The following is a 21847-nucleotide window of genomic DNA, read 5'->3' as shown; positions in this document are numbered from 1 at the left end:
ACCAGAATTGAACCCTGACCTCCTGGTTCATGGGTTGATGCTCAACCACTGAGCCACGCCCAGCTGGGTGGGACAGCTTTGTTCAGAGTCCACACAGGACCCAGCTGGGGCCCAACAGCCAGTCCTGGGCTGGCTCTGCCACGAGGGAGAGGCCTGAGGTATGACCTAGTTGTGGGTATAGCAGTCTGTGGTCCCCAGGTTTGGGGGACACCTGAGTGGACCTTATTAGCTTCCAAGCTACATGATTGTTCTGGGCACCTTGTAACCTCTCTTGGTACCCCCTCCCAAGTCCTGGGGTCCTGCTGTGGGGTGGTGCACCAGCTCAAGCTCTAGGTCTTCGTCCATTCATGACTGTTGGATGGTGAAGGAGGAGGGAGGGAGCATCTTCCCCTGCCTGGCCTGACGCCACTGTCCCAGGCAAGCCCTCGACCTCCCACCATGAGAGGCCAGAGGGAAGAACATGTGTGACCTGCATTTCCAAGGGCACACTCCTGCCCCTCCTCCCTTCCCACCCTCCAAAAGTCAGTGCTATGACCTGCAGTCTCACTTGCTCTGAAGGAAGGGGGAAAGGTCCAGGAGAGTGAGGAGGCTAGCTACACTGTGGTGCCCCCAGGGTGAGGCCTCACAGACAACAGCTGTAAGAGAAAAATCCTGTACTAATTAGTGGGATCGTAATTAAATAGCTTATTTGACTTGCATCCATATTACCATCTAAGTCCTCTGTCTAGACTTAGATGCTACTCCATCAACCACTCAGCATTTTTATGCTACATGCGGTCATCTTTCCCACTTTGCTCTCTAGCAGTTCTACTCCCAGAAGGTCAAAGGTCACCCCCTTTGGAAGCCCTGCATGTCCACTGTTGGCTGCCCTCAGTGATTTAGACTACAGCCCCTGACTCGGAAATTCACTGCTCGGTGCAGATAAATGGAATTTCATGGGCTCCTAACTTCCCTACTTTATTGAAAAGCAGAATATGAACTGCTTCACTGACCAACTGTCCATTATAGACACAGGGGTTAGAAATGGTTTGTCCATCAAACGGCACTAACACTCTCAGTTAGTTACCATACATGGACCATGGCCACCTCTCCAGACCTGTCCACAGGGCCGTGTGTTGGCTGCAGACTGGTGCCAAGCCACTTGCAGGGCCCAGGAGTCACTAGTACCTCAGGACTGGGCCCTTGGCCTCACCCAGTTCCCCCAGGATGGCAGGGGGCTTTTCCTCTTCCCAAGTCAGAGAGCCCCAGGGACAACCTTCAGACCTTGGGAACAGAGCTGCAAGACCACAGGTCACAGATTCAAGGGAGCCCTTGGCTCAAGGCCACCTTAGGGCCTCAGGCCACATACTGACATAAGAAACCCATTCCAGATGCGCATCAGAGGCTGTACTATGAAGAAGCCAGGAGGCAGAGGCAGCTTGGAGCAGGACTGGTACATAGGGCTGTGGGTGCCACACCTGAGCCTTTGGGGAGCTGGGTGTTATCTGCTCCATCTTTTCCTGTTTTCTTGAACATATTAACTTGTCATTTTAGGGTCCTGCCTGTTAACTTGGGCATCTGGGTCACCTGTGGGCCATTCTTGTCTCTGTATATCTCTAGCTCTCAGGCCTGTGGTCCCTTCTCACTGGGGAAGGAGTCTTGAGGGAATGCTGAGCCATGAGGCAGATGGATAGAGTGGTGAAAAGCTTTGCTCTAGAACAGCAATTTTCACCCCGCGCGCCACAAGAATTTGTAAAACATGCAGTACCTGACTATTTAGTCAGGGGCACTGGCCTCTTTTCCTTTAGATTGTCAAATTTAAAAAATGACAACCAACACTAGCCATCCATTGTGCATAAATCAAATTTATACCTATTTTTTTTTGTGTCAGATCGGCAAAAAATATATTTTTTGGTGTGCCATGAGATGAAAAAGGTTGAAAATTGCTGCTCTAGAAATTAAGAGGCAGTCAAGGTGTGAGATGAACTAAAATACTTTAAAGATTCACCACCTCCTCCCCTCCAAATAACTAGGGGACAGTACACAGGGCATAACTGCTCAGCCGCTCTGGGGCCCAGGGTGGTGGGAAGGCTCCACCCTATAGGATCCCATCCTCAGGCCTGCTCGGGCCTTGACCGCTCTGACTCGTTCAAGACGGACTGGCCAGCCGGCCACAGGAGCGCACACAGACAGCACTCATCTGTTTTCCCTGCCTCTTGTTTCAGGGCATTGACTTCTGCCCTGGACAGAATGTCTCAGGAGTCACCACCCACACTCAGGAGGAGCACACGAAGCTACCCCTCGTCTTCCACCTGGGACAAGACCCAGGCGAGAGGTACCCCCTCAGGTGAGTGGGGTACAAGAACGCATTGAAGCTACCAAGGAAACATTAGCCAGGCCCAGCTAACTCAGGCATATGCCAACATGCTGAGTTTTCTAGAAGAGACATGCACATTGTGGACACTTGGAGATGCATAAATGCAGGAAGGGACGTGTGGGACCTCCTCTCTGCCTGGAGCTCTGGGACCTGTACTGCAGTTTTCCCATGTCAGGCATGTGTGTCATGGCCTTTTCAGGTGCCCCCATCTCCACCTTTGTGTCTCAACTCCGTGTGGTCTGGCAACACACATGACCCCTGCCCCAAGCTGCCTTTGGGGATGGCCTTGGTGGAGGGTGATGGTCCAGTCATGGGGTGAACAGGAACCTCTCCACATGGCCACCCTCTTCCATGATGAGCAGCACTGTGGATGTAGAGGGCAGCCCAGAAAGACCCACTGAAGCCCTCAACAGGGCAGCTGCCTGCTGGGTGTGACAGCTCCTCCTAGTGAGGTTAAGGTGGGGGCTTCCTCAGCGGCACCTCACTTTACTAGAGCTTTATCCAGCTCAGAGGCCTGGGACTGTGGGGATGTGGAGAGCCAATGCCATGTATGAAATAGTGTCCCCCAAGTTATGTCCAGCAGTGCTTTCTTATAGGCAGACTGTGGTTAGAGCACATAGCCCTGCCCTGCTGCCCGCATGCCTTTACCCTGTCTTGCTGATTCTTCCACGGCTGGAGCAAACCTGGGCACCCAGGCTCAAGTTCCCTCGAGGTGGGTCATGAGGACAGCAGAGATGGCGGCTGAGCCTCTGATGATCCCCTCCCCATGGCAACACACATGATGTGGCTTCTTAGGCTCAAATGTCCCCAAGAAGGTTGAAGCAGTGAGCTGGCTGAGGTGGAGGAGGCTTGGTACAAATCTGGCCCCTATCTCTACTGGCTATGTGGCCAGTTGGCACCACTTCCCCGCCTCAGCATTCTCCAAAATTTGAGGTTATGGGGCCTGCTGCTTGGAGCAAAGATGTATGAACAGACCCACCAGAGAGTGCCCTCCTTAGATCCACGTTGTCACTGTTTGGGGGTGCTGCAGTGTTCAGGGTTATTGCCCCAGTTGGAGGCCCCCTTGGGTACCTGCCCAAACCCCTATTCACAAGCCCCACAACACCCATGTTTGGGCTCCAGAAGAGGAGGCTGGGACCTGGGTTGGGACATGATTTGCCCAGGGTCACTTAGAGGGCACAGTTCTGCAAGAAGACCCTGGAGCTGAACTGTTCAGGGCTGAATGCAGGGCCTCTTGGAGCTTCCCCCCTGTGCTCACACTGTGTTCCAAGAAGCCTTGTCCCAAAACTGCTGAACTTGGTTGAGCCCATCCTTCCCAGTGCATTTGGCCACAGAATCCTGGAAAGACATGAAACACACCTAAGACCAACTTAGCTTGGGGCTGTGCGTGGAGGGAGTGCAGCCCACAGAGCAGGAAGCGTCAGACTGGTGTGGAGGCCTGAGGAGCAGGGCTGACCTGAGGGTAACAATGTCAGGCAGTCCCCAAGACAGTGGCAGTCGCAGCAGGGCCAGCCATGCCTAAGAAACAAATCTGGGCCCTCTGGGCCCCAGGTAGCCTATCTGATAGCCTACCTGGGTGTCCTCCCCACCTCAGTGACCTGCTGCTCTCTCATCTCTAGCTTTGCCAGCACCGAGTACCTGAACGTCCTTCGCAGGATCACCCCAGTTGTTCAGCAGCACCAGGAGGCCTTAGTCCCTGGACAGCCCCAGCTCAATGTGTGTAACAAGGCGGTCATGGTAAGTGGTTTGTACATACGTGGCTGTTGATGCTGGGAGGATGCAATTCCTGTGGGTCTGTATGCCCTGGCTTGATCTTCTGTGAAAGTGATGCTGTCCCCACCCCCAACACACCATCTCCCATTGGTGACTGCCGTATGGACACAGGCTGAGTCCCAGCTTCTTTAAGAAGACAGTCTTAGTGACTGGAGGGGAGGTGGCTGACTTGGCCAGGGTGCTGCCGCCATCTCCTGGACCCCGCGGGAACTGCTGCAGCCTGGCCACCTCTGGAATGGGAGAAAGTTAGGGACCCGGATGCACGGCAGACAAGCTGGAACAGTGTGGGTCAGCCTCCAGGCATAAAGTGAGCAGTAAGTGGAGGGGTGTGTGGATTTATATGTGTGTGAGCACCTGTGGGTCTGGATGAGCGTGTGCAAAGACTAAGGGTCCCCTGCTCATCCTTTCCATACCCCTGGCCTTCCTCAATCCCTGGGTGGAGGAAAGGTTCCACTCTCAATTCTTGGGCCCTTCTTCACACACATCCCCAAGCTTAGCCCTGGCCCCCGTACATCCAGCCCCCCAGCTCAGACACCCACACACACTTTTACCCTCTAACTCACCTCTGGGGCCCCTGCACTTCCAGGCCAGCCCAGGTAAGGACATAGTGTGGTGTCCTCTTGCCTCTCTGACAAGAAGACCAGTCCCATCATGTTCTTTGAGCAGTAATTGGCTGTCCTGCTGAGCATCAGACACCCAAGGTGCTGGCCCTCCCGAAGCCCTAGACTTGCAGTCTGGGCCCAGAATCTGTTCTGCACTCAGTTGCTGCTCTCTGCTCTGCCTCAGAGATCAGGAACAGAACAGCTTCCTTATCCAAACCTGTCCAGACACCGGCAGCCAGTCCAGGAGAGGCCTTTCCCTGTTGTTGATGCTCCAGTTCAGTAACACTCAGACTCTGAGATCCTGTCCCAGAGTACTGCCTCCAGAGTGATTCTGAGTCCCCTGACTGTGGCACAAGGCCACCCCCTGACACTAGGGAAACATGGCAAAACCAGGAAGGTTTTGGTTTAGGGTCATGGCTCTCCCTTTCTGTTGCCAGGAAAAATATGGCCACATAAAGGAAGTCTGCATATTAAAGTACACAGCTGGGCTAGGGCTGCACTAAAACAGGCCAGCTCTTCCCTGGTCACAGGGATCCTGGCAATGAAAGAGCTTTCGGTGGGAAATCATGGGGAGATGTATGAAGCCTGCAGCCCTTGCTGGAGTGCGCAGCTCCTTCTCTATGGGTCATGTGCAGGCCCTGGCATTTGCTCTACTTGGAACTGAGGACTGAGTTCCAGGGGACTGAGGCAGTTAGCAGATGGTCCCCTTGGATAACAAAGGGTTCGGGCTAGGGCCTGGGCAGAGGGAGAGTCTAGAAACTGCTGAGTATAGAAGTGTGTAAGATAACTACACGTCCTCTTTCTGAATTTTCATTTTCCAGAACTGGGCACCTCCAGGCTGTGAAAAGTTAGGGAAGTGCCTGACACCCCCAGAGTCAGTTCCTGAGAAGTGCTCCTGGCCCCACTAGTACCTGCTCATGCTCAGGCCAGGCCTAGGCCCTCCCACTGGCCCTGCAAGTGCCTGGGGGTAGGAAGGGTCTGGCTCCCACACTGGAAGAGTCTCAGCTGCTCTCTGCCCGGCCCACCATGAGGGAAGTCACCTGCAGCCAGCAGCAGGACCTGCAAGGCTATACTACCTGGCCCTGGAGTCACTCCTCAGCCCTCCTGGCCCATCTCATCCTGCTGCCTTGAGCCTAAGGCTCTACATCAATCCCTGAGCTGCCTGCCAACAGGTCTCAATACTCCCACCTGTCTCATCCTCCCACTTGGCTCTTACCACCTTCAGACTGTCCTTATTCAGTGCCTGCCTCCATCCCAGGAGCTGGAGGGCATGACTCTCAATGGATGCCCTTGGCTGTCCCCTCAAGCACTTCAGCCCTAGTGTCAAAGGAGGCTGTTCCAATCCTTTGTTGAGCCCCTTGGCATTGCCCAAAAGGGGCACTCCGGCCCCACCTCCCTGTACCACACCACCTGGAGGGAGAGGAGGCAGGGGGCCTCCCTGACCTGGATCCTCCATAGCCAAGGCCTCCCCTGCCCAGTGGGCACAGCTGCTGCTGCTGCTTCCCTGGAACATGAGGATATCAGCATCCTTGATTTTCCCCCTTTCTTAGGGATCTACACCTCTAACCCCGGCACACTGTGAGGTGTGTCTGTGCCTCACAACCATCCTAACTGCCCTCCTCCCCTTGGCACCTGTTGTGGCAAAGCATGAAGAGCCCTTTCACCCGCCCAAATCAGAAGAGCCTGAGCAACCAAGGTTAGGCTCCAAGGCCCCTGCCCTGAAGGCATGTGGGGCTTCTTCCACCGAGTGGGGTTTTCACATCTGCAGTGACTATCTTGCCAAAGCTCTATTGCTGTAAGTTGGGAAATTATGAAGAAAAAGGTTTTAGAATAAAGTAAGCATTTTAGCTCTTGTATTTTAAAATGAGTTTTTTTGGGGGAAGTTGCCCCTCCTGGGTACCCTGGAGGGAGGATGCAGTGGTGTTCCCCCTCAGCTTCCTCCACAGACACAAGGGTGGGCCTCCAGCCAGGCCAAGCATTCCAGCCTCCTCCCCCTTCCAGTCCGGAAAGGCTGGGAAAGGCTTCCTCCCACCACAAACCTCCACCGCAAGCCGGGCACCACATTCCCAAAAGCCTCCGCTTAGGTTTGGCCCCTCCCCAGCCAGGCCATCCCAGGCTCCCCGGTCCTCCCTGAACCGCGCCCCAACTCTCCCCCCCCCCCCCCCAGGCTGCTGCACTACGCTCCTCCGAATACCGCCTTCCGGCAGCCCTCATTCACCCCAAATGCTCCTGGAGGGAAGCCCGGCAGTCCGCGCTGGGGTGTCCTCTGGTGTGCGCCGACGCCCGCCTGTCCGCCCCCTCGCTCCGCGCAGCCGGGGCTCAGTGGGGACCCCCCGGGACAGCGTCCGGAAGACCCGGGGAGGGAAGGGCCCGCGTGCACCCGCCCACGGCCCGGGGATCCCTGCCAGGCGCTCGCGGGCGGGCGAATCCGCACGAGGGCTCCCCGGGAAACCCGGCCGGGCCTGCGTGGACGCTGTATTCCGTCCACCTAGACCCCCGCCTCGGCCCCACGCGAACGTGCCTGACGCGGGGGCGCGTCTGTTCAGGGTGCAGGAAATAAGCAGGCGGCTTAAAATCGATGGCACCAAAGACGATGAAATCCGGAAGTCCTACGGGAGTCGGCGAGTGCCGCCCCTGGCGCCCCACCCCGCCCCTGGCGCCCCCGCCCCGCCCCTGGAGCCCCACCCTCGCCCCGCCCCCCCCACCCCCACCCCCCGGGCTCCGAGCCGCGGAACCGTCCTGCCTGCCGACGCGAGGGAGGCGGCCATGGCGGACCCCCAGCTGCAGCTGGTGGCGCGGCGTATCCGCAGCTTCCCGGACTTCCCCACGCCGGGCGTGCTGTTCAGGTGCGCGCGGGCGGGCCACGCGGGGCAGGGCACCCGAGGGCCCCGCTGGGCGTTGGGCCCCGCTGGCCTGGGCCCTTGTCCCGCGCGGAGAGTGGGGCGGTCAGGGTGCCCTTGGGCTCTGCCCCAGGGAGCCGTCACCCCCACGCCAGGACCCAGCCCCGGGGTCACCAGGCCTGTGCTTGTGCGCCAGGGACATCTCGCCCCTCCTGAAGGACCCCGACTCCTTCCGCGCCTCCATCAGCCTCCTGGCGAGCCACCTGAAGAAGACCCACGGCCGCAAGATCGACTTCATCGCGGGCAAGTGGGGGGTCGGGATCGGGAGAGGGAGGGGTCACTAAGTCCGGGCCGTGCCCCGGGCGCTGGTCGTGTGGGATTCCTTTTTCCTGAGTCAGGCTGAGGGAGGGAAGGCCCGACGGCTCCACCTCTGCTTGGGGGAGGTCCTCCGGGGTGGGGCCCCTCAGGAGATATGCCTAACGGTGCCTGGTTGATAACTCTAGCGTGGGCTGTGGGGATGGACCCACTACCCCCTACTTTGCAGCCTTGAGAGGACTGCCTGGGGAATGGCTTCTGCTGGGAGAGTCTACAGGCCTAGACTCTCGAGGCTTTCTGTTTGGCCCCTCCCTGGCCCAGGAACTTGGCTTGGGCTGTGTGCTCATCCGAAAGCGTGGAAAGCTGCCGGGCCCCACCTTGCGGGCTACAGGGCTGAGCGCAGCCCACTCCCACCCAGTTCCCGTCTCCAGCGCTGGGGACTTTCCCCAGGGAGTGTCTGACCAGGTTCCAGAGAATCAGGCGAGCTTTCTCGTTCCTCTTCTACAAGCCTGCTTTGAGCACCCGCTATGCCCCGCCCTTGACCCAGGGTGGGGCTTCCGGAAGGCCTGCGGAGATCAGGGAGGACCCCCCTGACCCTCCCATTTATCCCCTCTGTCTGGAGGGCACAGCAGTGCTGTTCCCCTCTTCAGCTGGTACTGTCCCCTAGAGGGTTCTTTAGGAAGCCCTCCCTCACCACACTTCCTGTCACATCTCAGTACACTGCAAGAGATGGCCTGTGGCTGCCTCTCCTGGAGAAGTTCCTGGGGGCAGACACTGCTTTTAGAGTCCTGTGCTTAACATGTTGCATGCACAGTTACTACCAGCTCAGTTAGCTATACAGCTGAGCTTTGGAAAGAGGTCAGGTGACTTCCCCAGGGCCATCCACTTCTTTACTCCACCAAGTAGAATGGACTTAGTACCTTGCCCCAGCAGCCAGCAGTCTCTGTGCATGGTAGGTCAACATTCCCTAAATGGATGTCATTGGCCTTTTAGGTGGCACCAACAAAGCCAGGCACCATGTGTCATTGTAGTGACTACTTGTCATTATCCAGCCCTCATATGTGGGATCCCCAATGCTGTCTCCCAACACCCCAGCTCTCACCAACAGGCCTAGACTCTCGAGGCTTTCTGTTTGGCCCCTCCCTGGCCCAGGAACTTGGCTTGGGCTGTGTACTCATCCGAAAGCGTGGAAAGCTGCCGGGCCCCACCGTGTCCACCTCCTACACACTGGAATATGGGAAGGTAAGAGGGCTGGGGGCTTCTCCCATGGACCCCAAAGGAAAAGTAGAATCAAATAGAGCTGCCATTGTTGGAGCAGACATGGGAGCTCAGAGAGGCTGAGACACTGGGCCAGGCTCACAAAGCCAGGCAACAGCAGGGAGGGTTGAAACCGGGGCTCAGGTGGTAGCCCCTCGTCAGCTCCTGGGCTCTGCACACCAAGGCGGTCTTCAGAGATGTGCCAACCACACACCTGCTTCCTCCCATCCACAGGCTGACCTGGAAATCCAAAGAGACGCCCTGGAGCCAGGGCAAAAGGTGGTAGTCGTGGACGATCTGCTGGCCACTGGTGGTAAGGGTCTCTCCCAAGCAAAGACGGCTTGGTATTGGGGAGTTTGTAGGAGTGGAAGTGCCTTGCTATGTGTGTGAAAAGTGGATTAGTCCTCAACACTAGTTATCTCCTTGCCAGATGGGAGCCCTGTTGCAATGCCAACTCCTTCCTCCCCCAACCTCTGGGTGGCCCAGCCTGCATGGGGGCCTCACTCTGCTCCTCCCCCCACCCCTTCCACCAGGAACCATGCGAGCAGCCTGTGAGCTGCTGGGCCAGCTACAGGCCGAGGTGCTGGAATGCGTGAGCTTGGTGGAGCTGACTTCACTGAAGGGCAGGGAGAAGCTGGGGGCTGTGCCCTTTTTCTCGCTTCTGCAGTATGAGTGACCTCAACACCCTGACCCACACCAGCTAGAAAAGGAGAGGTCCAGCCTCTGTCACTACAATGGCCTCCACTGGCTGCCAAGGGTACTCGCTGCCCACCTGGACTTTTTTATACATTCCTGTGGTTGAGTGACTATATCCAGCACCCAGGGACTGTCCTGCAGCTTCTGGAAGTGCAAAGGCCTGAAGCCATAGCCCAGGGCAAAGCCAAGCCGAAGCTGCTGAGGTTTTTATAGTGAAATTATAAGAACATGAATAATCAACTTTGCTAGAGTGTTTCTTCAGGTGCCCAGGGTGGGATCTGGGCCTCAGGACCAAGAGGTGGGGGAGGTGCTGGGGCCAGTTGGTCTGGGTGTACGCGTGTGCATGCCGCCTTCAGAGCTTTTGTGGCAATTTGTGGTTCTCTTTTCTGGTGGGGGAGCAGACCAACTTAGGAAGCAGATGCTGCTCAAAGTGGTATGGTTTCCCATTGCTGCTGCATCAGAAGACACAAACTTGGTGGTTTAAAACTTTATCTTACAGTTGTCCCTCTGTGTCCACGGGGGTTTCATCCCAAGACCACCTCCCCAAGACCAATATATGAAGATGCTCAAGTCCCTCACATGAACTGGCACATTGTTTACATATAACTTCTGCACATCCTCTGATATACTTTAAGTTACTTGTAGGTTGTTTATAATACCTAATACTATGGAAGTCATGTTACACTGTACTGTTCAGGGAATAATTACTAGTCTGTTTATGTTCAGTACAAAGCAACCATCCTGGGGCCAACTATGTAGTACACATTAACAATGTAACTTTCTCTTTTTGCTTGGTCAGTTGAGTGGCATATAGAGAGCCAACTATTCTAAAAACCAAGGTGTAGACAGACAGGGCTGGTTTCTCCACTCCTTGGCTCATTGCCCTACCTCCATCTTCAAAGCCAATGGTGTACCATCATCCAACCTCTGCTGTGATGACACTGGGCCCACCAGGATAATATAGGATCAGGTCTCAAGATCCCTATTGTGGGGGGAGGTTGTTCTGCCAACAACAATGCCCAAACCCATGCTGGCAGGAAAGCCACCCTACCCACACACACCTGCACTCTGTGCAGCAGAGACACATCTAAGAGAAACCAGTTTAATAACATGCTGTATGAGGTGGGTGTACCACCCACAATGGTCAGAGAATTCCCCCCCAGGTCCTGCCTGCAGCCAGAGCCTAGTGCAGCCACTGACACTTGCGGGGAGCCTGGAACAGAAGAGCAAAGTGCATTGTGTTCTTAGAGAATAAAACAGGCACCGTGGACCAGGCTGGGGCCTTGAGCCCACGTTTGCATGTTGGTGTGCAGCCACAGGCTCACAGCACCTCCTCAGCACGAGCAAGGCGGGCCAGCTGTGCAGTGACACCTGCCAGGTCAGCAGCCTTGTCCAGCTTGACATAGGTGTCAGTACGAATGCGGTGGAGGCTGAGCCAGTCGGGCAGCAGCTCAGAGAGGAGCTGCACGTGTTTCTCCATCTCCCCTGCAGAGAGAGGGGCCTCATGAGGTGGGGGCCTGCCCCCCCAAGACCTCTGGGCCTGTATGCACATCTATAAGGGGGTGCTGCTCTCACCTCAGTCCTGTCAACAAGCCTTCCTTAGTTTCAGCCCCTGCTCTCCCCTCCCAGCCCCCCACTCCAGGGTGGACAAGTCTATGTACCCAGAAGCAAAGGAGTAAACTGACAGGACAGAAGGACTGCCCTGGGGACCAGGGCAGTGACTGCAGCCTTCCCAAGGGGGTGGCTCTCCCACTGAGCCTGTCACAAGTCCCAGCCCTCAAAAGAGCCTGAAGCAGAGGTGCCCTGCAGCTTTGTGGGACCAGAAGCCTCCCGGAGGGAGTGGTCCCATGGGACCTCAAGGGCAATTTAAGGGCAAATGCCAGGTTTGTGAGAGGGAGACAGCCTCAAGACACTGCAGGGTTAAATGAACCAAGGGGAGACAGGTGACCTAAATGGTGCTATGCCCACCCAATGCACATAAGCAGGTGTGGAGAATGGTACAGATTTATGGTGCTCACCCTCATCTAGGACTCGAGAACATGGGGAGTGGCCCCTGCCCCTACACGCACCTGGGCTCATGGTCATGCGGTAGCTGCCCACCATCCTGGCACAGGCTACCTCCATGGTGAGCGCTGGCTTGCGCTCGGACACAAAGATGCTACGCAATACCCGGGCCAGCTCAGGCAGCCGCTCAAGCCGCTGCAACCTCTGCTCCTGCTCTGGGCGCCGCATCATCTGCGCCAGCTGCTTCTGCACCTCCTTGGCCCGGATCTGCACTGGGCATGGGGAGTGGTCAGTGGACAGCTGGCTCCACTCCACCCCATCCCTGAATCCCAAACACTCACCCTCTCCAACAGGTCCTGGGACACCCCCTTCAGGGGAGCAGGTGGAGTGGCCGGAGGGGTGGCTGGCAGTACCAGGTTGGAGGATCCAGGGCTGCTGGGCTCAGCTGTGCGCAGGGCCAAGTCACTGAGGGCCTTCTCCATCTGCAGCAGGTCAGGGAGAGGTCAGGAGAAGTCTCTCCTGGACCAGCCATAGGGTAGGCCCTTCACACCCCTCTTGCATGGACTCCTTGCCCAAGAGGCCTTGTATGTCCCGTCCAAGTTCACCCCAGCACATCAGAGGCCTGTGCTGGGCACCCCTAGGTAGAGCCTGCCTATGGGCAGCACTCTAAACACAGGAAGGGCACATCCCACTACCCCCGAGGCCCACAGCCACGTGTAGAGTTTGTCAGGTGCCCACGTGGGGGTCAGGCTACCCTTCCCTGGGAGACAGGGGCCAGCCTCACCCTGGGTGACATCAGACTTCGGGCTCGGGCCAGCACCTCCTGAGCAGTGGCCAGCTTCTCTGTGGTGGGCGGCTGGGGCAGCTCGGCAGGCTCGATGTCAGGCACTTCGTCCACGTTGAAGCGGGGGTGCCAGCGTGTCAGCCGGTCCTCGGGCACCACCATGGGAGGATTCAGGGAGGCCAGGAAGACCTGTCCAACAAAGGGGCACTAGATGACCCTGGGCACATCTGGCTGGGGTGCAGCAGGGCTATCCAGGTTCCCATCCCAGCTGGGTACCCTCAGGCACAAGTAGGGGACCCACTGTAGTCATCACAACCTTCCAAGTCTTGAAGATGCATCCCTGAGCTCCCCAATCCTGTGTTTAGGGCAAAACTCCCTCACCTGGGAACCAGGGCCAGGATCCCCATGCAGCCCATGCCCACCCCCTCCATATGAGGCTATGACCCAGCTTTGGTGAGTGGTTTAAGAGAACTCTAGAACAGTCTCTCAAGAGGGCCTGATTCCTGCTGGGTAAGACGGGGCTGTAAGAACAAGCACTGAGAGAGGGAACAGAGCACAAGGCACAGCACAGAGGAGGCACCTCATACAAATCTGAGCTAGTCATCTTGGGGTCACCAGCTCACCCTATGATGCTCCCGGACACGCTCCACCAAGTTCTGGCTGAAGACCTGTCGCCGCTGCAGGAGGCGGGAGGCTGTGAGCTGGGGAGGCGTGTTGCCAACCTCTGCAGGGAGAGTCCAAGCCTAAGCCCCTGGGTCAGAACTACCCAGTTGCCAAGCCCCACACCACGGGTCTCAGACAACGGACCCAGCACCCGACAGCTCACAGCCATGCTCAAAACTGCAGGGTCACAGGTAGGGAAACCAAGGCTCAGAGACGAGTGGACTCAGCCACAGCACACTCACCCTGGTCCAACAGCGGCTCGATGGTGAGCTGGTAATCAGACCTCTTGACATCATCCTTGAAGGTGGGGACGTTGCGCTCCTGGCGGAAGCAGTAGGAGGTGGGATACACGGTTTTGATCTGGCCCACGTTGCGCTCCTCAAAGCGCCTATGGGATGAGGATGCCAGGGCTCAGTCAGTCAGCCTCCACTGCAGGATGAAGCCCCCAACCCTCCAAGGAACCCCACTCACTTGCGCATCATGTCCTGGACGCCCTGCTTGACCTTGGCAAAGGTCACAGTCTCTGAGCGGTTGTAGAGCATGCCCACGATGGTGTCCATGCTGCGGAACATCTCGGCCAACACCTGGTACTTGTAGGGCAGCACAAGGCCAGGAGGCCCTGGCTCAGCCAGGGCATGGAAGCGCTGATAGGCAGGTGCCTTCTCTTCACTGCTAGGGGAGGAGCCAGGCCTTGAGAGAAGCACCAGACCCACACCCTCTCTAGGACCCCATAGCTTGCAAAGCAGCCAGGGATACCCCAGAGCTGGGGCTTGCAAAATTGCCCCCATGACACACTGCACACCAGTTTACAAATTCCTTGTATGCCCAGCTCCCCATCACAAGCATTATCAGGAGACAAAAGGGTGGCTTCAAACCCAGCTCCATCATGTCCTGCCCCATCACCCAGGGGGGGGGTCCCTGGACACCCCCAGCCCTGGTTTTCTTATCTCTAAGAGGCACTTGACCACCACAGGACCTAGAGAGAACAAATATGAGAACAGGGAGCAAATACCCAATAGCCACTGGTTGTGAATATCATTTGAAATTCATAAGGGCCCACTGAGGCAGGAATTGGCACCCTCTTACAAATGAAGCAGGGTGAAGGGCTAGTGTTGGCACTGAGATCTGAGTGGCCTATTGACTGTGCTGGCTCCCTGATGGAGCAGCCCCTGCCCCTACCAGGACTCCCACCAGCCTACCCTTTCCTGGGGTGCCTGACCACCCACCCAAAACTCACCATGGCCCTGCTGGGTGCCCCTTGGCCTCCAGCTCACTGGGTTCCCCAGCATCATTCCTCTGGGCACTTGACCTCAACTCCTGGACCCGTGCCCCCAGCTCCCGGGCCCGTTGCAGGCACGACTTGAGTTCAGAGGTGACTTTTGAGGGAACCTGTAGACACAGGGTGCTGTCAGCCAGCCAGTCACCCCATACCCCCCTCCCCAGCCCTCGGTCCAGCCTCCTCACCTTGTCCTCCTGGGGCGACAGTCTGGGAAGCTGACCTGCTGAAAGGGCAGCCTTCTTTGTCCTCTTGCTCGGAAAGGAGTGCTCCGGGGAGCCAGGGGCAGCTGGAGAGCCCGGGTCAGGGACCTGGGGGAAAGGACCCCCAAAAGTGAGCAAATGACAAGACCCTGCGGTGTACTGGCTCTACAGAAAGGGTTTTCTGCTGCCCTCAGTCCAGCCTCTTGGACGCACCCCCCCTTTAAGGGAGGGGCCTGGCCCACCCACCTGTTCCCTCTTCTCAGGACAGTTACCAAGGCCTGACCCCTGATCCAGCCTTGCAGAAGGGCCTGGATTTATGGGCCTACCCAGCTCTGGCCCTCCCCCAGCATGTCAGAGTCGCAGGCTCCCCTGCTCAAAGCTCACGGTGGCCACAGGACCCTGGCCTGGCAGCTCAGACTCAGCTCCTGCAAAGACGCTCAGCCTGTTCTCTCCGCCCAGGCCCCGACCCAGCCCTCCCGCCTGGGGCTCTGTGTCCCCTCTGCAACCAGCCCCCAGGTCTGCGTCCCCCCACCCCCGAGGCGCGTCTCTGCAGAAGCCCTCCCTGGCGGCCCCCGCCCCGCCTCCGTTGCTCCGCTCGCCGCACAGCCCCGCCCGCCCTGCGCCCTCACCTCGTCGGCGGGCAGCCTCAGCCTTCTGCGCGCGGGCGGCGCGGGCTCGTCGCGCGTGGGCTCGGCGGGCGGACGGGGGCGCTTCCGGCTACCGCCCGATGCGGGAGCCTGGGCGCGGGGCGCGAGCTTGGCGGGGCTCGGGGTGCGCACGGTCGGCTTGGTCCGGGAGGGCGCGGCCCGGGGTCCGGGGCGGCGGCGCGCGAAGAAGTCGGTGAGGCGGCGCTGCGCCATGGCGGGCTGGGGCCCGGGCGGGCGGCGGGAGCTGCGCGGCAACAACCCCGCGGCGGACGGAAATGGGGAGGCACTTCGCGCCGATTTTCGCGCCACGCGTGGCCCCGCCCCCTCCGCGAGCGGAACCATCGGCGTGGGGGGGAATGGGAAATGGACGCGCCCGGGCCCATGCGCGCTGGTGCTCTCGGGCTGCGCCGGCCGCGCGCATGCGTCGCAGCGCGGCCCTCGCTGCAGGTTTGGAGGAGTTTCCCGTGTTTCCCGTGTCTCGGGTCTCCCTAGGGGTCTGCGTGGGGCGGCGTGGCTCCGGGTGGACGCCAAGCCGGTGCAGGACGGGAAAACGACACAGTGCGTTTAACAGAAAAATGCTGTGCCACTTACAGATTAAATTTAATTACAGTGCAATAGAACAGCAATTGCTCTGGGCAGGGGGCGCTGGCCCAGGGGGCGCTGGCCTAGGGGGCGCTAGCCCAGGGGGCGGGGACGCACTTGTCGCCTGCTGTGCACGTGACCTAGCTTCGCACGTGACGGGGGCCGGGCGCAAGTATCCGGGCCTCAGTGCGCCTTAGCACCACCAGGGGTCTGGGTGCCTCGTGCTCCAAACCAGGAGACTGAGGCGCAGGTCGCCGGCGACTTGTCCAAGGCACACACCCCGCCCCCCGCCCGCAGCTGGAGAGTGAACTGAGGGGGAGCGTACACAGAAAGAAAAATGTTCTGGAGTTAGAGAAATATACAAAAACTACTGAATTATACACTTTTTTTTAAATCTCCACCAGAGGATATATTTTTCCCTTCTCTTTTCAGAGAGAGTAGAAGGGAGAGAGAGAGAAATAAGAGAGATCGATGTGAGAGAGACACATTGATTGTTGGCCTCCCAGGGCAGGGATTGAGCCTGCAACCCAGGTACCTGCCCTTGGCTGGAATCGAACCCCGGACCCTTCAGTCCTCTGGCCGAGGCTCTAACCACTGAGCAAAACTGGCTGGGACTGAATGACACACTTTTTAAAAGGGTGAACTATATGATGTGAATTATATCTCAAGCTTTTCTTTGAAGAGTGGCTTTCATAATAGTTAAAAAGAAGTGTTCTTAAAACTTGATGCTTAGGTTATCTGGAAAACTTGAGAACCTGATGCCAGATAAACAAGCTCAGTGCGGTGTGATTCCCATCACAGAAAAATGCTGTTCCTCCGGTCTTGAAGCGGGCCTACAGACCTGGGAGAAAGAGCAATCACAGGGGTTGTCTTTGGGAGGGGATAAGGGCTGAGAGAGGGGCTTTACTTTCACAAGTTTTCTGTAAAGAGCATGAATTGTGCCTATAAAAAGAAAAGTTAAAGAAACAGAAATGTCAGGCGATGCCATTGGTGCTTGCAAAATAACAAGAGTGAAAAAATTGGGGACTGACGCAACAGGTGGGTGAAGCAGCATATAAAAGGAGCCAGCAACTAGACCTTTATTTGTAAACAACAGTAGCAGATTATTAGCAGGACAAGAATCAATGTGGAAGGTTGCAGCCAGCATTTTTAAAGCTACATTTTTGTTACAGTTTTGTTTTGGTATGTGTGCTGTAGGCCACCACTTAAAATGTATTTCTTAAAATAGTGGTTGGGGGCTGGAGGCAGGAATTGATCAAAGTGGAGCACTCCAAATTTAAGCCTGCTCTGCATTAAAGAGGGAAAGCTTGCAGGATTCCAGAACTGTAATAGGAGAATAAACTTTTGGCTCCCAGCTGCTCATCAGGAGAGGGAGTTATCTTCTCTCCTAGCCACATGGTGGTTCCCCAGTCTCTGTTTCACATTTAGAAAATAAAGAAGCACCTGGTCTCAGAAAGGTAGAGGCAGCTGGACCTAACCACAAGTGGCTTGTCAACATCTGGCTGCTGGCAGTTTGGCCCAGACCCTGCCCTCTGTAGATAAATTGATGGTCAGGATGCAGCCAGTAGGCCTCCCAGGGCCTCCAAAATCCTGAGCAGGCTCCACCCACATTTCGTTTGTCTTGCTGCTTGGCCACCCACAGAGTGGTAGAAGCACAGAGGGCTGTCCCCAGTGCTGTGTGAAGGGGCAGGAAGTAGGCCCCAGGGTTATAAGAAATACAGTCCACCTCCGGAGGGGGACTCCCTGGCCACCACGCAGCTGTGTGACTTAGGTATGCACTGCCAGGCATGTCCACCTCAAGGGGAAAGAGACATCACAGCATTGCTACCATTTTGGCCAAACTCAGGGCAGGAGCCTGGAGGCAAAGGTAGGCCCCAGCAACCCCTGAATGACTTTGGGGATGAGCTGAATCCTAGGGCTATCCAGAGGGGTCTTGTAGAGTCCAGAACATGAATGTAAAATGAGTCTGTCCCACATGAGATGAAGGGCAAGAAATGCTGGTACTCTGGGGACTTAACAGTGTGGTCTGCATTGACCCCTCACAATCAGCCAGCGTGGAGGGGGCATGCCACACAGCAGGAGCCTTGGGACCCTCTCCAGTGCTGCGGTCAGTATCCATGCCCTGGCACAGGGTCTGGCTGGACCCTTTTTTTTTTTTTAATTGATTTTAGAGAGAAAAAAAAAATTTGTTGTTCCACTTATTTATGCATTCATCGGTTGATTCTTGTATGTGCCCTGGCTGGAAATTAACCTTGGAATATCAGGACAACGCTCTAACCAATTGAGCTCCCCCACCACACACACACTTTTTAAAAAAAAAAACAGTAAAACTTAGCATTGGGAGGGTTGTGTACCAACTTTAGTGACACTAATGTTGCTAGGTTCTAATAACCCACTACCATCGGACCAGCCAGGCTGGGCTTCCATTTCTTCGGGATCTCTGGAGATGCTGTAGTACACTCAGCAGCATCCCACCTGGAACCAAGGAAGCTGGGTGTTTGCACACAGCCTCTCTCCTCACTGGGTGAGGGCTGCTCCCAGGGGCCTTAGGCAGAGAGACTTAGGAAGCCATTTGCGTGGCGGGAAACTGCCTACGAGTGGCCCTCGGATTACTTACTGAGGGAATTGGGGTGAGCTACCGTGAGTGTCTGCTACACTCACAGATTGTGTCTATAAACGCAGAAGCACGTATGTAGAGTTGAGCAGTTCACAAAGTGGGCCCATGAGGTCAAAACTGTTTTCATAAACTTATCAAAGAACAATGTCCTGACTATCTGGGGAGGCTACTGAAATACTCCTCCCCTTCCCAGCCACTTCCCTGCGTGAGGCCAGGTTTTCTTTATATGCTTGGACCAGAACAGCTCATCACCGTCATGAGCTGTGATGCGGAGCAGCTGTGAGAACCCAGCTGTCTCCCAGGAGGCCACACGTCAAGGAGATTGGCAAAAGATAAAAGAAGGCCACTCTCTTCACTAAAATTTTTGTTTTGGACCCCTGGCCGGTGTGGCTTCAGTTGGTTGGAGCACTGTCCCGTGCACCGAAGGGTCGTGCAGGTTCAGTTCCTGGTCAGGACACATACCCAGGTTGCAGGTTCAATCCTGGTTGGGGCGTGTACAGGAGGCAACCAATCGATGTTTCGCTCTCACATCAATGTTTCTCTCCCCCCCTTCCTCTCTCTAAATCAATAAAACATATCCTCTGTTGAGGATTTAAAAAATTTTTTTTGTCCTGGAAAATACAATTTGTTTTCATCAAAAAAAAAAAAAATGTTATGGGTTTATTATTGTTATTTTAATGATTTAATACATTAATGTTTTTAAAGCTTTAGTTTTAATTTCTATTATAACATTGATAGATATAACTCACACAACAAAAGCCCTGAGGGGCCCTCATTAATTTTTAGGAGCGTATGACCCATGGAGCAGAGCTGGGGTCTGGACCTCTGACTCGTAATGAGGAGAGGAGTATGGGTAAAGCCCAGGGCCAGAAGTCAAACTGTCCAAGTGGAATCTGACTGTGCTACTCTGTGCGGGTGGCTACACCTCTCTGAGCCCCTAGTCTTCTGATTTATAACAAGGGAAGATGATGATACTTGGCGCATATGGAGCTTCTAAGGATTAAATATGGGTAAAGGGCTTAGCATAGTGCTGGGACCACAACCACCATCACCATTTTAACCGGAAAATGATTAGAGTTGCAGTAGGTTCTGAGTTTGGACCACAGCCGTGTCTGACTTTCCCTTTCTTAGAAACTGATCCCACCTCCTGGGTCCTGCTCCTGCCAGTCTGCCTCCTCAATACACACACGGCGGGCGTGGATGGCTTCTCCTCATCTGCTCTATCCTGGTGCCGTCTGCAGACGGCAGCAACCACACCCAAGGATGTGCAGCAACGCCGTACAGTTTTCAAAGCAATTTCACAAAAACAGAAATAGCTGACCTCTTTTGAGGCGCGCTGTGTGCAGACCCTGCTCCTGTGGTTGGAACGCCTTATTGGCCTCACCCTCCAAGTGAGCCAACCTACAGCCTATAGTCTTCTGATTTATAGGTGGGCGAAGAAGCCGAGACTCACAGGGCACAGAGCCGGTGCCCCAGGGAGCTGGTTCTGAACCCTCTGCCTCTCAGTCAGCCGCCCTTCCTTCCCTGAGGGACCGGACAGTAGCCAAGGACTAATGATGGAATTCAGGCTTTCGGGGATCCCCTGATCCTGTCACCTTTGGCCACAAGGGTACTTTTTATGGTCTTGGCGTATAATGCAAAGTCCGTGGCCAAGTCTGCAGGCAGCTTTCACCTTCAAGGAAGGCGTTTGGGTCTCGTCCAGAATCGATGTGCACTTGGCTCGCTGTCCACCAGACAACTTTGGAATCCGTTACCGACGGAACACAACAAAGAGGGTGGACAAGCTGCTGCTGCCCACGAACTGAGTGACCCTGGAAGTCTCTCCTCCCCAAGCCCAGCTCGTGTCAGAGGACCTCAGTGGAACCTGCTCTCAGCAGGGCTGCCGTGGGAGTCCCGGCAAAGTGAGCCACGCCTTTACCTCCCGCACGATCATGGCAAAACCCATCACCACCTGCTTGGTTTCAGAGGGTACGCTGTGTCTCGATCCATATGGAGAGCAACGCTGTCCGATAGACATGGAGTGGGAGCCACACGTGTAACTTGTTTTTTTAAAAAAGGTCTCACATAGGCCTCAAATTTTATTAAGATGCCTATACACACATTTGCTACTAAAAATTGAAATGGCACATCAAAAAATTTGTGACAGCTCAAGTATTCCTTATAAGTTACCTACGCTGCTGCGTAATGACCTTAAAATACTAGTAGCAAGAAAAAAATGGTACAATAGGGTTTATAGCTAAGTCAACTCCATGTCATAACTGTTCTCTACGCTAATATTATCAGAGGATCTCCATGATACAGGCAATAATGACAGCTACATCCAAATCTTCTGATCTTGATTCAATCTCAAGTATCCTTTCCTCTGGGTCTTTTTAAAGCAGAGATAGGGTGAGTTATCTAACAGCTTGTAAGGCCCTTCGCAGCCTTTCTTTCCAGACAGATGCCAATGTCCTCCTCACCCGTCTGCTCCTGTAGAGCAGGCCTTGACCCAGCCCCAGTCCAAGCCCCTCTGAGTTTTTTTCTCCATCCTGCTTTTGGGGCAAATGTTTTAGTGGAAGGGAAGGGAATTTGGTAGTAGGGTTGAGAGTCAAGCTGCTAAGGTTCTTGCCAGTACTCCTGAGACAGCTCGAGTGCCAGCTGGACCTTCACCGGGCATCCGAGAAGACTCCGGGGTCGAGGGCAGGCTCAGCTTCTTCAGTGAGTCTGTTGGACGTCTGGTCACAGCCTGAAGCTCCTCCTAGGGTTTGGGCAGGTGGCGATGCTCAGAACTCTCAAATTGCTGGTGTCCACAAGTGTTATTTTTATTTAGTAGCAACATTTTTTTTAAAAAAAATAAAAAGAATCAGGGGACATTTGAAAATTTTTATTTTACCCATTACACCCAAAATGTTATTTCAGCAAGTAATCAGTATAAACTTTATTAATGAGCTATTTCACATTCTTTTGCTCCCCACCATCACACCCATCATAATTATTACTAAGTACTATCGCTAACACTCACCATACAAATGGAGTGTGTACTTGACACAGCAAATCTCAATTTGGAGCATGTTCATTGAAATACTTCGTTTAGATTTCATGAAATTCACAGTTGGGAAAGTGGACTCGCGCGTCCAAGTTGTTCTAAATAGATTTAAAATTGAAAAAAAAAAAAAAACCTGCATAGAGTGTTTAATATTAATTAAAAGTAAATGCAGTTGCAAGCCCAGTTCCAGGCGGGCCCCCCCGCTCA

At 55.4% G+C, this 21847-nt stretch overlaps 3 protein-coding genes across 12 annotated transcripts in view; 2 read left to right on the top strand and 1 right to left on the bottom strand.

Moving 5' to 3' along the window:
* Positions 1-6578, top strand: part of GALNS (galactosamine (N-acetyl)-6-sulfatase) — a gene marked incomplete at its 5' end in the record, with an annotated part of 30063 nt that extends 23485 nt beyond the window's left edge. For 6 of the 7 annotated variants that reach the window (XM_081119256.1, XM_081119255.1, XM_081119258.1 and 3 more), the window contains 3 exons: positions 2205-2326; positions 3976-4093; positions 5553-6578. In XM_081119256.1, the coding sequence (XP_080975382.1) occupies positions 2205-2326; positions 3976-4093; positions 5553-5639 (327 nt within the window). In that variant the 3' untranslated portion in view covers positions 5640-6578. Of the gene's footprint in view, positions 1-2204; positions 2327-3975; positions 4444-5552 lie in introns of all 7 variants that reach the window. The other variant, XR_013997581.1, reaches the window with a different exon arrangement.
* Positions 6579-7170: 592 nt separating this feature from the next.
* APRT (adenine phosphoribosyltransferase) lies at positions 7171-10079 on the top strand. 2 transcript variants are annotated; one of them, XM_081119269.1, is made up of 5 exons: positions 7171-7577; positions 7768-7874; positions 8995-9128; positions 9378-9456; positions 9677-10079. In XM_081119269.1, exons 1-5 carry the CDS (start codon positions 7498-7500, stop codon positions 9817-9819), a joined length of 543 nt encoding a protein of 180 aa, XP_080975395.1. In that variant the 5' UTR covers positions 7171-7497; the 3' UTR covers positions 9820-10079. The 2 variants fall into 2 exon arrangements, with proteins under 2 accessions (XP_080975395.1, XP_080975396.1); XM_081119270.1 differs by lacking the exon at positions 7171-7577 and having other exon boundaries at positions 8880-9128.
* An 848-nt stretch (positions 10080-10927) lies between these two features.
* On the bottom strand, positions 10928-15745 carry CDT1 (chromatin licensing and DNA replication factor 1). Of its 3 annotated transcripts, none has more exons than XM_081119263.1 (10): positions 15399-15745; positions 14755-14877; positions 14528-14679; positions 13762-13962; positions 13533-13678; positions 13251-13351; positions 12628-12816; positions 12185-12325; positions 11909-12110; positions 10928-11324 (listed from the first exon to the last, which is right to left on the bottom strand). In XM_081119263.1, the coding sequence occupies exons 1-10, from the start codon at positions 15627-15629 to the stop codon at positions 11161-11163; spliced, it is 1650 nt and encodes a 549-aa protein (XP_080975389.1). In that variant the 5' UTR covers positions 15630-15745; the 3' UTR covers positions 10928-11160. The 3 variants fall into 3 exon arrangements, with proteins under 3 accessions (XP_080975389.1, XP_080975388.1, XP_080975390.1); XM_081119262.1 differs by having other exon boundaries at positions 13762-13980; positions 15399-15742; XM_081119264.1 differs by having other exon boundaries at positions 13762-13959; positions 15399-15740.
* Positions 15746-21847: the final 6102 nt, after the last annotated feature.

Source organism: Miniopterus schreibersii (genome assembly GCF_964146895.1).
Source record: "Miniopterus schreibersii genome assembly, chromosome: 18".
NCBI lineage: Eukaryota > Metazoa > Chordata > Mammalia > Chiroptera > Miniopteridae > Miniopterus > Miniopterus schreibersii.
This window is presented reverse-complemented; position numbering and strand designations above follow the sequence as displayed.